This window comes from Coregonus clupeaformis, unplaced genomic scaffold (genome assembly GCF_020615455.1).
Source record: "Coregonus clupeaformis isolate EN_2021a unplaced genomic scaffold, ASM2061545v1 scaf0229, whole genome shotgun sequence".
NCBI lineage: Eukaryota > Metazoa > Chordata > Actinopteri > Salmoniformes > Salmonidae > Coregonus > Coregonus clupeaformis.
Genome location: NW_025533684.1, coordinates 177,501 through 192,181, shown reverse-complemented (window position 1 = coordinate 192,181; position 14,681 = coordinate 177,501). Strand labels below are relative to the sequence as shown.

Genomic DNA, 14,681 nt, shown 5'->3' with positions numbered 1-14,681 from the left:
CACCAAGACGGGGAGACAGCGCCGGGCCTTACGCCACTATCTGTCAATGGATCGTGGATGCCTGGGCTGATATATCAGTCTCAACTGTGGTCAAAGCTTTCACGAAGGCAGGAATAATCTCTGAACTGCCAGGCAACAGCAGCGACACTGACTCGGATAATGACGAGAGGGAGCCGGGCAGGTTGGATGCCGTAGTCGCCCAACTGTTCAATTCGGACACTGAAGAAGAAGAATTCGAGTGATTCGTGGACGGGGAATGAACTGAAAAAGTGAGCTTTACGTGTTATACGTAACTGAACAATGTTGAGTTATGCACTAACATTTGATTTAGTGGTATCAGACTGTTTCTTTTACTACGTGTTTACTGAATCAGGGAAAAGTTCCCCTCCACGTTTGGGAGAAGAGTGAGCAAGGCTGGGAGATATTGTTAATATGCACATTAACGTTTGAACAACGTTACCTTGGGAGTGAACGGAGTTGTCAGAGCGCTTAATAAAGTTTGACTTTATCTGACTGTTTTGTTGACATTCCCTTTAGCACAGCTCCATCTAGTGGATGCATAACGCAACCCCAGTCAAACGTTTGACTGCAGTATCTTCTATTCTATGCGCTTTATAATCCGGTGCACCCTATATATGAAAACAGTTCTAAAATAGGCCATTCATTGAAGGTGCGCCTTATAATCCGGTGCGCCTTATAGTGCGGAAAATACGGTAATTCAATCGTTTTTTGCCAGATCCTAATTGGGATGTCGAATTTTATGTTCCTTTTGATGCCTTGTCTCTCAGATCGTTCACAGCTTTGTGGAAGTTACCTGTGGTGCTGATGTTTAGGCCTAGATACGTATAGTTTTTTGTGTGCTCTAGGGCAACGGTGTCTAGATTCAATTTGTATTTGTGGTCCTGGCAACTGTAACTTTTTTGGAACACCATTATTTTTGTCTTACTGTAGCTCAGCTGGTAGAGCACGGCGCTTGTAACGCCAAGGTAGTGGGTTCGATCCCCGGGACCACCCATACACAAAAATGTATGCACGCATGACTGTAAGTTGCTTTGGATAAAAGCGTCTGCTAAATGGCATATTATTATTATTATTATTATTTACTGTCAGGGCCAAGGTCTGACAGAATCTGTGCAGAAGATCTAGGTACTGCTGTAGGCCTTCCTTGGTTGGGGACAGAAGCACCAGATAATCAGCAAACAGTAGACATTTGACTTCAGATTCTAGTAGGGTGAGGCCGTGTGCTGCAGACTGTTTTAGTGCCCTCGCCAATTCGTTGATATACAGCTCTGGAAAAAATTAAGAGACCACTGCAAAATTATCAGTTTCTCTGGTTTTACTATTTATAGGTATGTGTTTGGGTAAAATGGACATATTTTTGTTATTCTATAAACTACTGACAATATTTCTCCCAAATTCCAAATAAAAATATTGTAATTTAGAGCATTTATTTGCAGAAAATGACAACTGGACAAAATAACAATGTCACGGATGCCGCCGAGGCTGCTCCTCCTCCTTGCTCGGGCAGGCTTCGGCGTTCGTCGTCCCCGGAGTACTAGCTACTACCATTTGATGTTTTTGATGTTTGTTTTGTCATGTCTAGTTAGTGCACCTGTTTCGTATTCTGTATTGATTATGTCACCTACAAGTTCCCCTATGTTATGTTTGTATTTTGTGTGTTATTGTCCGCCTGTCATGAATGTATAGGTTCGGTACCTTGGCATTTCGTGTTGGTTTTACGCACTCCGCGTATTTGTTTCGCCTCTAGTGTTTTGAGGCCGTTTAATTTTGTGTACCTATCGAGGTTATTAGTAAAGTCGTCTTGACTTATTCCTCTGTGTCCTGCACTTGACTTCACCACCGCATCCACATCAGCACTCGTGACAAACAAAAAAGATGCAGTGTTGTCAGACCTCGAATAATGGAAAGAAAATAAGTTCATGTTCATTTTTAAACAACACAATACTAATGTTTTAACTTAGGAAGAGTTCAGAAATCAATATTTGGTGGAATAACCCTGATTTTCAATCACAGCTTTCATGCGTCTTGGCATGCACTCCACCAGTCTTTCACAATGATGTTGGGTGGCTTTATGCCACTCCTGGCGCAAAAATTCAAGCAGCTCGGCTTTGTTTGCTGGCTTGTGACCATCCATCTTCCTCTTGATCACATTCCAGAGGTTTTCAATGGGGTTCAGGTCTGGAGATTGGGCTGGCCAAGACAGGGTCTTGATCTGGTGGTCCTCCATCCACACCTTGATTGACCTGGCTGTGTGGCATGGCACATTGTCCTGCTGGAAAAACCAATCCTCAGAGTTGGGGAACAATGTCAGAGCAAAAGGAAGCAAGTTTTCTTCCAGGACAACCTTGTACGTGCCTTGATTCATGCGTCCTTCACAAAGACAAATCTGCCCAATTCCAGAATTGCTGAAGCACCCCCAGATCATCACCGATCCTCCACCAAATTTCACAGTGGATGCGAGACACTGTGGCTTGTAGGCCTCTCCAGGTCTCCATCCAACCATTAGACGACCAGGTGTGGGGCAAAGTTTGAAAATTGGACTCATCAGAGAAAATGACCTTACTCCAGTCCTCTATGGTCCAATCCTTATGGTCTTTTGCAAACCTCAGCTTGGCTCTTCTTTGCTTCTCATTGATGAATGGCTTTTTTCTAGCTTTGCACGACTTCAGTCCTGCCCCTAGGAGCCTGTTTCGAACCGTCCTCGCCGTGCACTTCACCCCAGCTGCCGTTTGCCATTCTTTTTTTAGGTCACTTGATGTCATCCTACGGTTGTTGAGTGACATTCGAATGAGTCGGCGGTCATCCCGGTCAGTAGAGAGTCGTTTTCGCCCTCTGCCGGTCTGTAGCTTTGTTGTCACCAATGTCTGCTGCTTGACCTTGTTCTTATGATCCGCCGTCTTTGAAATTTTAAGGACGGAAGCAACCTGACGCTCACTGTATCCCTCTGCCAGTAAAGCCAGAATTGAACCCTTCTTTTCCTCACTCAAAACTTTCCTTTTCAACTCTTTTGGCATGGTCCATAGTTATTTTTTGATTAATATTACTTTTGAGGTACTATTAGCACAGTTTTTGCCATCCAGCTGGTCCTATTGCAAGAGGACAGTGATGACCACAGCAGTGGTTTTTATACTTTTCCTCGTTAAATAAGAATTGCTTCAGTTGATCACCTAATCAGTACCTAATTCAGTAGAATGAGGTGTGCCCTGTGTTGGAATTCAACAGACACTGGAATGGAATGGCTGTCATACATGTAGAGATGCTGATTTAAGAAAAAATTGCAGTGTTCTCTTAATTTTTTCCAGAGCTTTATATGTTGAAGTGGGTGGGGCTCAAGCTGCATCCCTGTCACCCCACAGCCCTGTGGAAGAAAATGTGTGTGTTTTACAATTTTAACTGCACACTTGTTGTTTGTGTACATGGGTTTTATAATGTCGTATGTTTTTCCCCCAACACTGCTTTCCATCAATTTGTATAGCAGACCCTCATGCGAAATTGAGTCAAAAGCTTTTTTTTCTCTGAAGTAGATAATAAACAAAAGTGAAATAAACTATAAAAAATGTAGAGTAAACATTACACTCACAAAAGTTCCAAAAGAATAAAGACATTTAAAATGTCATATTATGTCTATCTACAGCTCCATTCTCATAAAGATAACCAGCATGACTTCCACTCGGCTAACTGTCACGCCCTGGCTCTGGGGACACTGTTATGTTGAGCCAGGGTGTGTAGATCTATGTATTATATTTCTGTGTTGGCCAGAGTGGTTCCCAATCAGAGGCAACGAGTGTCAGCTGTGGCTGGTTGTCTCTGATTGGGAGCCATACTTATAGAGGCTGTTTTCCCACATTAGTTGTGGGATCTTGTTTCTAGTTGGTTTGTGTTAGACCGTGAACTGTCACGTTATCGTTTGTTTATTTTGTCGTATAATCGCTAAATAAAGAGTATGTTTGCCTGCTAACGCTGCGCCTTGGTCCTCATCTGTTCCCGACGATCGTGACAGAAGATCCCACCAAGACAGGACCAAGCAGCGTGAAGAGGAGAGAGGATGGACCTGGGATCAGTGGAGTAGGAGTCTCGACTGGGCCCAGCCAAGTGAAGAGCAGAGAGGCTGGTCTATGGAGCAATGGATTAAGAGTCTCGACTGGGCCAAGCCATGGGAAGAGCAGAGTGGTTGGACTTTGGAGCAGTGGGGTGAGAGTCTGGCGAGAACTAGGGAGGCCTGGTCCACGGGGAGGAGAGACACCCAGACATTTTTTAGGGGGGGGCTCACGACGTGGACGTCGGGGCAGCAGGAGGCCGCGATAGAGCGGTCCAGCGGGTTGACAGAGGAGGCCGCCAGGTTACGGGGGCCACTGGTGTTAAAGGGGAAGGAAAGTGTGGAGGCACGGCGAGAGGTACTGGGGTGTGTTACCAGTCCGGTCCGGCCCGTTCTTGATCCCTGCATAGGGCCAGTGGTGTGTGTCCCCAGTACGGTCCGGCCTGTCCCTGTTCCTTGCATCGAGCCTGTGGTGCGTGTCGTCAGCCCGGCCCGGCCTGTTCCTGCTCCCCGCACCGAGCCTATGGTGCGCGTCGCCAGCCCGGCCCGGCCTGTTCCTGCTCCCCGCACCAAGCCTATGGTGCGCATCGCCAGCCCGGCCCGGCCTGTTCCTGCTCCCCGCACCAGGCCAATGGTGCGCTTCGCATGCCCGGCCCGTCCTGTTCCTGCTCCCCGCACCAGGCCAATTGTGCGCGTCGCCAGCCCGGCCCGTTCTGTTCCTGCTCTCCGCACCAGGTCAATGGTGCGCGTCGCCAGTCCGGTCCGGCCCTTTCCTGCTCCCCGCACCAAGCCAATGGTGCGCGTCGCCAGCCCGGTCCGGCCCTTTCCTGCTCCCCGCACCAAGCCAATGGTGCGCGTCGCCAGCCCGGTCCGGCCCGCTCCTGCTCCCCGCACCAAGCCAATGGGGCGCGTCGCCAGCCCGGTCCGGCCCGCTCCTGCTCCACACACCAAGCCAGTGGTGTGCGTCGTCAGTCCGGCACGGCCCGTGCCTTTTCCCCACACCAAGCCAGTGGTGTGCGTCGTCAGTCCGGCACGTCCCGTGCCTGTTCCACCGGTGCCTGGTCCGGCACCGATCAGATGCTTCACGCCGGAGCTAGAGCAATCCGCTCCACCAGTGTGCAGTCCAGCTCCGGCCAGGGGGTCGACCGGACCAGGGGTACTTTGGGGGTTGGAGAGGGAGCGGGGATCAGGCCCGGAGCCGGATCTGCCGCCTAGGCGGAGTGCCCACCCGGTCCCTCCCCTGTGGTATTTGGTTGACGCGGTCGGAGTCCGCGCCTTTAGGGGGGGGTACTGTCACGCCCTGGCTCTGGGGACACTGTTATGTTGAGCCAGGGTGTGTAGATCTATGTATTATATTTATGTGTTGGCCAGAGTGGTTCCCAATCAGAGGCAACGAGTGTCAGCTGTGGCTGGTTGTCTCTGATTGGGAGCCATACTTATAGAGGCTGTTTTCCCACATTAGTTGTGGGATCTTGTTTCTAGTTGGTTTGTGTTAGACCGTGAACTGTCACGTTATCGTTTGTTTATTTTGTCGTATAATCGCTAAATAAAGAGTATGTTTGCCTGCAACGCTGCGCCTTGGTCCTCATCTGTTCCCGACGATCGTGACACTAACCCTAACCGTAACCCTGTAATGTATACCAAAAGGTTCAAAAAGGCAACTTAGTTCAGCCATCAACACTGAGGGGGATGGTTCATTCTATGGGTGCATCCCAAAGGGCTCTGGGCTGTGATCCTTAACTCCAAACACAGTGGTCGGCCCATTAAGCCTAACCTCAACAACACAATAATTGCAGTGAATCATCGATAAGCCCTCCTCTGATTGGCTGATTTGGGACATACTTTTGGGGAATGCAACATTTATTGTTCTGGGCAACGAATGGGGACCATTGGCTGGGAGTTGCTTCCTTCTCCCTCTTTGAAGTTCCGCCCAACACAGTCACCCGACAACGTGGTGGAAAATGTACGATTGGCTTGTGGTTAAATATCGTATCATCATGAGAGTCCCATACAAATCAGCTGCAGCATCTTCTCCTTTAACAGTAACTATGTAGGAGAATACTGTAAATGAAAAGGAACATTGGAAGCAATCTTGTTGTGGCTTGATGACTACCTGGATTGTATTCCCTAAGCAGGATCAATAAGTTGTATTGATTGTTGTGTTGTTTATTAGCATCTCATGAACAGATGAATGAATTAATAAATGAATGAATGAAATTCGATTATTGGACACTTGTTTCAACAGACCTGAACCCATCTACCTCGGATTGATGGCCGTGTCTGACACATAACTCTTTCCTCCCTTGTCTTTCACAGAGAAGCCATGCCATGTGCTTTCTATATACGGAGGAGGATAGAGGAGGATAGAGTAGGGCTACTTACAGGTTTTTGACAGTTGTGATCCCACGGAAAGCCTTACGAGGAACCGCCTGGATCTGGTTCTCACTGAGGTCCCTGGCGAACATGAGATAAAGACAAGGATGAAACGTTAAGGGCGGTTTGAAGGCACAACTCACATTTCAGAGAGGCGAAGCTTTAAGAACATATGCACATTCTGGAGAATTCTGCGGCTCCAGCGTTCTGCTGAGGAGTAATGATAGCCATCCCTTTAAAGTTCAAAATCAAATTGCTCTACAAACCATTAACATCATATCTTACATTTTCTCTCTTTCTTCCCTCTTATATCTCTCCATGTTATGTGTGGTGGGGAATACATATCTGTACATATGTTTTTAATGTAAAACATTTCTACATTTTTTACTCTAGTAGAACCCTCCGAGAGTGTTCCATTATTCTCCAGGAGAAATGAAGCAATCACATTGGGTTTGAGTAACTTGAGAACGCATGACAGAAGAAAAGAACACCCACAGACTAAGACATGGCAGCACATTACAACCCTGACAGCTTTTCTTCTCCCTCTATGCATTCAGTTATGAGCCAAATGATTTTTGACATGTCACAATGGTTTTGCTTAACTTTATTAAGCTTGTTTGTTTGTAGATCCTTGCTGGGCAAACATCATTTGAAAACCATAGGAAATAAATGAGATATGGAATATCTGGGGGGCTAATCAGGGTGTCTGTTTCCCAGTCATGCCTGCTCCACATAACAGAGAGAGACCACCGGTGGGTTTAACCGCTGACCTTGCTATGACCAATTCCAGTGATAAACAATCAGGCAAGGATTCAAATACACTGTGGAATTCTGCCAGCCCACTCTGCACCTCTCTCTCTCTCTCTCTCTCTCTCTCTATCGTTCTCTCTCTCCCTTTCTCTCTCTCGCTCCCTCTCAATTCTATTCAATTCAATTCAATTTCAATATAAGGGTTTTATTGGCATGGGAAACATATGTTAACATTGCCAAAGCAAGTGAAGTAGACAATAAACAAAAGTGAAATCTCTCTCTCTCTCTCTCTCTCTCTCTCTCTCTCTCTCTCTCTCTCTCTCTCTCTCTCTCTCTCTCTCTCTCTCTCTCTCTCTCTGTCCTCTCTCCTACTCCCAGCCCATAATTATGTATTAACCAGTATCACCAGCAATTTCCTCTCACAACATTCTAAAAAGCATTTATTGGGTAGCTCGTGTCCCCCCCCCCACAATGAAAATTGGGTGTACGTTATTAAATGGGAGCCCAATCAAGTCTGAAAATGTATGCGCTCACTAACTGTAAGCCGCTCTGGATAAGAGCGTCTGCTAAATGACTAAAATGTAAAATGTAAAATGTAAGTCATATTAGTGCCAGAAATCTTGATTAGTGTGTTGTGTTTTGAATAACGAATACACCATTTCGACCTAGCTAAAGCTTTTTTTTTCTTGATGTTTTCAATAACCTTGCATTCTTTGGCCGGGGCCTTTTTGAAAAGAGATGCAAAAGTCTCAAATCCCTGTTTGAGTTGATATGAAACGCAGGGGGTTTTGTGTATCCTTTACTCAAACTACGTGGTACATGTACAAATAAGGCATACTTTTGAAGGAGTATAACTCATAATACGCCACTTTAACACAGACGGAAAATGTATCTTGTGTTTATACCTCTGACACATTGGGTAGGAATTTTTCTTCCAACTGCTTTTGCCATTGCTCACACGCTGACTTTCATGGCATAAATGCAAAACAGATAAAAAATCTCATTTTTAATGCATTTATTTTTTGGGGCATTTTTGTTTCTTCTCTTAGTGTTTTCGTTTTCCTGAGTGGTGAGTCCCGGCTCCATCATGTCCTCCGCGTGCTACGAGGGGAGAGAGGCTACGGCTTTATACAGGACTTCCAGTGCTAATAAATGTTTTATTGTTTTGTTTACTTGGCTGTGTTTTCTTCATCCTACAGACAAAAGGGAAATCATCCAACCTAAATATGCGGTTTTGAGCAACCTCACACACACGCACACACGTGAAGAGGATTTTGTGGGAAGCACTAAACATTGCCAATCGACATTATGCTGCCATATTAACTTTGGAGGACATTATAATTTCTCCCCAAACATCACAGCTACATGTAAAGTATGGTCCTGTATACAACATGTTAAATGAGGAGAAGTTCTGTAATTAATGTAATAACTTACTATCTCCTCCACTATATCTGTTGAGCAGTAATAGGCCTTGCCTATGTAATCTCATTGCTAATGTTATTTGATATTGGGGAGATACTGCTGTTGTTAATAATCTGTGATGAACAGCAAGCAACACATTACACAGTGTTGCTGGCAGGTGGTGCTGCTTGATACAAGGTGTATGGATCCCCTGTATCCTCAGTGTCTGAAGTTATTTTAGGTGAGTCAGATCTCCATCTTCAAAGAGACGATCATCTGGCTGAGATTGGCTTCCTGCCTCCGCGTTAAGAGGACACACAGCTTACTATCCACACCATCCACCCACTCAAACTCAGGTGCAAACACACACACACGTACGCATGCATGTACACTCACAGGCACACACACACGCGCATACACACACAGTTTTGTGTGGGGGAGGCGGGAGGGAGGGAGGGAGTGCATCAGTCTCCCAACACTGACAATCTGCTTGCAAATATCATTCATTGTATTTTATTTTTACCCTCATCTTTCTGACTCACAGGATGGCTGCTATAAATCTCCTATTGATTCCATTAAAGCCTTCCATGTCCAGACCAGCTGGCAGCACCAAAACATATTACTGATAAAAGCCTAGCAACACACAAGGATATCAAAGCCGCCTGCGATCGCTGCAAGGAGGAGCCATCCTTATAGCAGGTAAACACACACATTCACACACAACTTTATTCTGTTCAATTTTCTTAACAGACATCGAAAAAATAATGAATGGCATGCCAACACAATTCGGTTTCTATTTCTCGTTATCATGGCCTCTCCCTTTTCAGTTTCTATTTCTCGTTATCATGGCCTCTCCCTTTTCAGTTTCTATTTCTCGTTATCATGGCCTCTCCCTCTCCCTTTTCAGTTTCTAGTTCTCGTTATCATGGCCTCTCCCTCTCCCTTTTCAGTTTCTATTTCTCGTTATCATGGCCTCTCTCTTTCCTTAAGATAAGAGGGAAAGTGAAATAGGGACAGTCAGATGAAGAAAATTGCAATTTCAATGTAAAATGAAAGTGGAAAACAGCTAAAAACCTCAGCTATCATCAACACTCTTGTTCCAATCATTTCCTCTACTACCGTCGTCGAAACAGATATCTGTCCGTCTCCATAACTCTTACCAACAACATGCTGCCATAAAGAGAGGATGTATACACCCAGCTGTTGATACTATACCCCTGACTGACTGGTCTGGTCAGCGCCCTGCCTATCTAGGGTACCTATCAAACAGAACAGGAGTGGTGTGCTGTGCTGTCCACGGCGTGTTGCTCTTGGCAGGGCTATTATCTGCATGCCAAATTGAATTTCCACAGCCAGATCCAGTCAGGAGGCAGCTAGGCTTGTCAGTGGCTTTCTGCTGCCTGCTAGCAACACAAACTCTATCCACATCCCCACCATACCACCCCAGCCCCAGGTCAATCCACCCTCACAACCCCACCCCAGCCCAGACCAATCCACCACCACCACCTCAGCCCCAGACCAATCCACCCTCACCACCCCACCCCACCCCACCCCAGCCCAGACCAATCCACCACCACCACTCCAGCCCCAGACCAATCCATCACCACCACCCCAGCCCAGACCAATCCAACACCACCCCACCCCAGCCCAGACCAATCCACCACCCCAGCCCCAGACCAATCCACTGACCACCAGTCCAGACCCAGACCAATCAAGTTCAGACCCAGTCCAGTCCAGTCCAGTCCAGACCCAGCCTCCCTGGACACAGTCAGTGGCTACTTCCCAAATGGCACCGTATTCCCTTTATAGTGCACTACTTTTGACCAGGGCCCATAGTGCTCTGGTCAAAAGTTGTGCACTATACAGGGAATAGTTTGCTATTTGTGATTCAGCCAGTGACCTACTGTACCAGTGAAGCAGCAGGAGGAAGAGGATGAAGAAGAGGAGACATGGGAGATGATGATGAGACCAAAGGCTCCGTCCCAGCTATTCCTGTCTCTGAGATTACATTATTAATTTGAAGTGAATGACACTAACCAGGTCAACCCCCATTGCGTAATATAAAAGCAATGGGGGTTGACCTGGTTAGTGTCATTGGTCTAGGCATTTATATTACATTTAACCCCCTCCCTCCCTTATACACACAGCTCCAGGGAAGACAGACAGTTCAACACACATCATGCGAACCCATAGTGGATGGAATGGTTTAGTTTAGTGTTGTCCTCTGTCGCCTGTCTTTCCTCTCAGAGTAACCCTGGCTTCAGTAACATGAGGAGCCATTACATAAATCACCCAAGCCCGTCTGGTCCCAGGTTGGTTGGTCTACCCTGCGTATACATATCATACAGTATTTCTTTGATTTCACAGGACCGTGATTATGGGAGGCATCACCAGCAGCTGGCCACCTCCCGGTATACTCCCCTCAGACGCACAGCCCAAGCCCGACACCGCTCCCCTCAGATGCCCAGCCCAGGCCTGACACCGCTCCCCTCAGATGCCCAGCCCAGGCCCGACTCCACTCCCCTTAGATGCCCAGCCCAGGCCTGACACCGCTCCCCTCAGATGCTCAGCCCAGGCCCGACACCGCTCCCCTCAGATGCCCAGCCCAGGCCCGACACCGCTCCCCTCAGATGCTCAGCCCAGGCCCGATACCGCTCCCCTCAGATGCCCAGCCCAGGCCCGACACCGCTCCCCTCAGATGCCCAGCCCAGGCCTGACACCGCTCCCCTCAGATGCCCAGCCCAGGCCCGACACCGCTCCCCTCAGATGCCCAGCCCAGGCCCGGTGCTGCTTCCTTATGAGATGCACATTTCTGATTTCTTTCATTAGAGAAATAACAGCCATTACAGGGTTGAGAGAGGACCCCTGGGGGTTGGGGATGTGGGAGCAGGATTTTGTTTTATGAAATCTGAGACGTCTTCAATGGCTGAATCGGCTGACTCCCTGCAACTGCGGGCTCCACCAGGTCCGTTTCCATTAGGGTACTTTGCTCTCAGAGTCATATCGCAATAAGGAGGCAGGCTCTCTTTCTCTGTAATATTATTCAATATACACTGAGTATACCAAACATTAGGAACACCTTCCTAATATTGAGTTGTGCACCCTACTACCATACCCCGTTCAAAGGCACTTAAATATTTTGTCTTGCCCATTCACCCTCTGAATGGCACACATACACAATCCATGTCTCATTTGTCTGAAGGCTTAAACATCCTTCTTAAACCTGTCTCCTTCATCTACACTGATTGAAGTGGATTTAACAAGTGACATCAATAAGGGATCATAGCTTTCACCTGGATTCACCTGGTCAGTCTATGTCATGGAAAGAGCAATGTTTTGTATACTCAGTGGTAGATATACAGTATAAAGACTATAATAAATATTGATCCGTGGGTGGCTCATAAAACTCAGCAAAAAAAGAAACGTCCTCTCACTGTCAACTGCGTTTATTTTCAGCAAACTTAACATGTGTAAATATTTGTATGAACATAACAAGATTCAACAACTGAGACATAAACTGAACAAGTTCCACATAGAATAATGTGTCCCTGAACAAAGGTGGGGTCAAAATCAAAAGTAACAGTCAGGATCTGGTGTGGCCACCAGCTGCATTAAGTACTGCAGTGCATCTCCTCCTCATGGACGACACCAGATTTGCCAGTTGTTGCAGTGAGATGTTACCCCACTCTTCCACCAAGGCACCTGCAAGTTCCCAGACATTTCTGGGGGGAATGGCCCTAGCCCTCACCATCTGATCCAACAGGTCCCAGACGTGCTCAATGGGATTGAGATCCGGCCTCTTCGCTGGCCATGGCTTGCAGGAATTTTACAACCAGGGTTATGATGATGATGGGGTAGAGAGTAGTGTGTTCTCTCTATGTTGGAATAGTGTGTTCTCTCTATGTTGGAGTAGTGTGTAGTAGTAGTGTGTTATCTCTATGTTGGAGTGGTGTGTAATAGTAGTGTGTCATCTCTATGTTGGAGTAGTGTGTTCTCTCTATGTTGGAGTAGTGTGTATTAGTAGTAGTGTGTTATCTCTATGTTGGAGTAGTGTATTCTCTCTATGTTGGAGTAGTGTGTAGCAGTAGTGTGTTCTCTAGATGTTGAAGTAGTGTGTAGCAGTAGTGTGTTCTCTCTATGTTGGAGTAGTGTGTTCTCTCTATGTTGGAATAGTGTGTTCTCTCTATGTTGGAGAAGTGTGTTCTCTCTATGTTGGAGTAATGTGTTCTCTCTTTGTTGGAGTAGTGTGTTCTCTCTATGTTGGAGTAGTGTGTTCTCTCTATGTAGTAGTAGTGTGTTCTCTCTATGTTGGAGTAGTGTGTAGCAGTAGTGTGTTCTCTCTATGTTGGAGTAGTGTGTTCTCTCTATGTTGGAGTAGTGTGTTCTCTCTATGTTGGAGTAGTGTGTTCTCTCTATGTTGGAGTAGTGTGTTATCTCTATGTTGGAGTAGTGTGTTCTCTCTATGTTGGAGTAGTGTGTATTAGTAGTAGTGTGTTATCTCTGTGTTGGAGTAGTGTGTTCTCTCTATGTTGGAGTAGTGTGTTCTCTCTATGTTGGAGTAGTGTGTAGCAGTAGTGTGTTCTCTAGATGTTGGAGTAGTGTGTAGCAGTAGTGTGTTCTCTCTATGTTGGAGTAGTGTGTTCTCTCTATGTTGGAATAGTGTGTTCTCTCTATGTTGGAGCAGTGTGTTCTCTCTGTTGGAGTAGTGTGTTCTCTCTATGTTGGAGTAATGTGTTCTCTCTTTGTTGGAGTAGTGTGTTCTCTCTATGTTGGAGTAGTGTGTTCTCTCTATGTAGCAGTAGTGTGTAGTAGTAGTGTGTTATCTCTATGTTGGAGTAGTGTGTATTAGTAGTAGTATGTTATCTCTATGTTGGAGTAGTGTGTTCTCTCTATGTTGGAGTAGTGTGTGCAGTAGTGTGTTCTTTCTATGTTGGAGTACTGTGTTCTCTCTATGTTGGAATAGTGTGTTCTCTCTATGTTGGAGTAGTGTGTTCTCTCTATGTTGGAGTAATGTGTTCTCTCTTTGTTGGAGTAGTGTGTTCTCTCTATGTTGGAGTAGTGTGTTCTCTCTATGTAGTAGTAGTGTGTTCTCTCTATGTTGGAGTAGTGTGTAGTAGTAGTGTGTTCTCTCTATGTAGTAGTAGTGTGTAGTAGTAGCGTGTACTCTCTATGTTGGAGTAGTGTGTAGTAGTAGCATGTTCTCTCTATGTTGGAGTAGTGTGTTCTCTCTTTGTTGGAGTAGTGTGTTCTCTCTATGTTGGAGTAGTGTGTTCTCTCTATATTGGAGTAGTGTGTTCTCTCTGTGTTGGAGCAGTGTGTAGTAGTAGTGTGTTCTCTCTATGTTGGAGTAGTGTGTTATCTATATGTTGGAGTAGTGTGTAGCAGTAGTAGTGTGTTCTCTCTATGTTGGAGTAGTGTGTTCTCTCTATGTTGGAGTAGTGTGTTCGCTCTATGCTTTAGCAGTGTGTAGTAGTGTGTAGCAGTAGTGTGTAGCAGTGTGTAGTAGTAGTGTGTAGCAGTGTGTTGCAATGAGCTCTACTGCAGTGAAGGACTGGGGAGTAGTAGTGTGTAGTAGTGTAGTAGTAGTAGTAGTAGTAGTAGTAGTGTGTGGCAGTGTGTAGTAGTGTAGTAGTAGTAGTGTGTAGTAGTGTAGTATTAGTAGTGTAGTAGTAGCGCCTATGGCAGTGAAGGACTGGGGAGTAGTAGTATTGTGTAGAAGTGTAGAAGTGTAGTAGTAGTAGTAAGTAGCAGTGTAGTAGCAGTGTAATAGTTGTGTGTAGTAGTGTAGTATTAGTAGTAGTGTGTAGTAGTGTAGTAGTAATGTGTAGCAGTGGTGTAGTAGTGTAGTAGTAGTAGTGTGTAGTGTAGTAGTAGTAGTAGTAGTAGTAGTAGTGTAGTAGTAGTAGTAGTAGTAGTAGTAGTAGTAGTAGTAGTGTAGTAGTCTGTAGCAGTAGTGTAGTAGTAGTGTGTAGTAGTGTAGTAGTAGTGTGTAGTAGTGTAGTAGTAGTGTGCAGTAGTGTAGTAGTCTGTAGCAGTAGTGTAGTAGTAGTGTGTAGTAGTGTGGTAGTAGTGTGTAGTAGTGTAGTAGTCTGTAGCAGTA

The 14,681-nt window shown here is 46.0% G+C and overlaps 1 protein-coding gene across 1 annotated transcript in view; it reads right to left on the bottom strand.

Moving 5' to 3' along the window:
• LOC123484205 (slit homolog 3 protein-like) overlaps positions 1 to 14,681 on the bottom strand; it is a 346,208-nt gene that overhangs the window by 162,306 nt on the left and 169,221 nt on the right. The window contains 1 exon segment of the mRNA XM_045214275.1: positions 6,440 to 6,511. Within this exon segment, the coding sequence (XP_045070210.1) occupies positions 6,440 to 6,511 (72 nt within the window).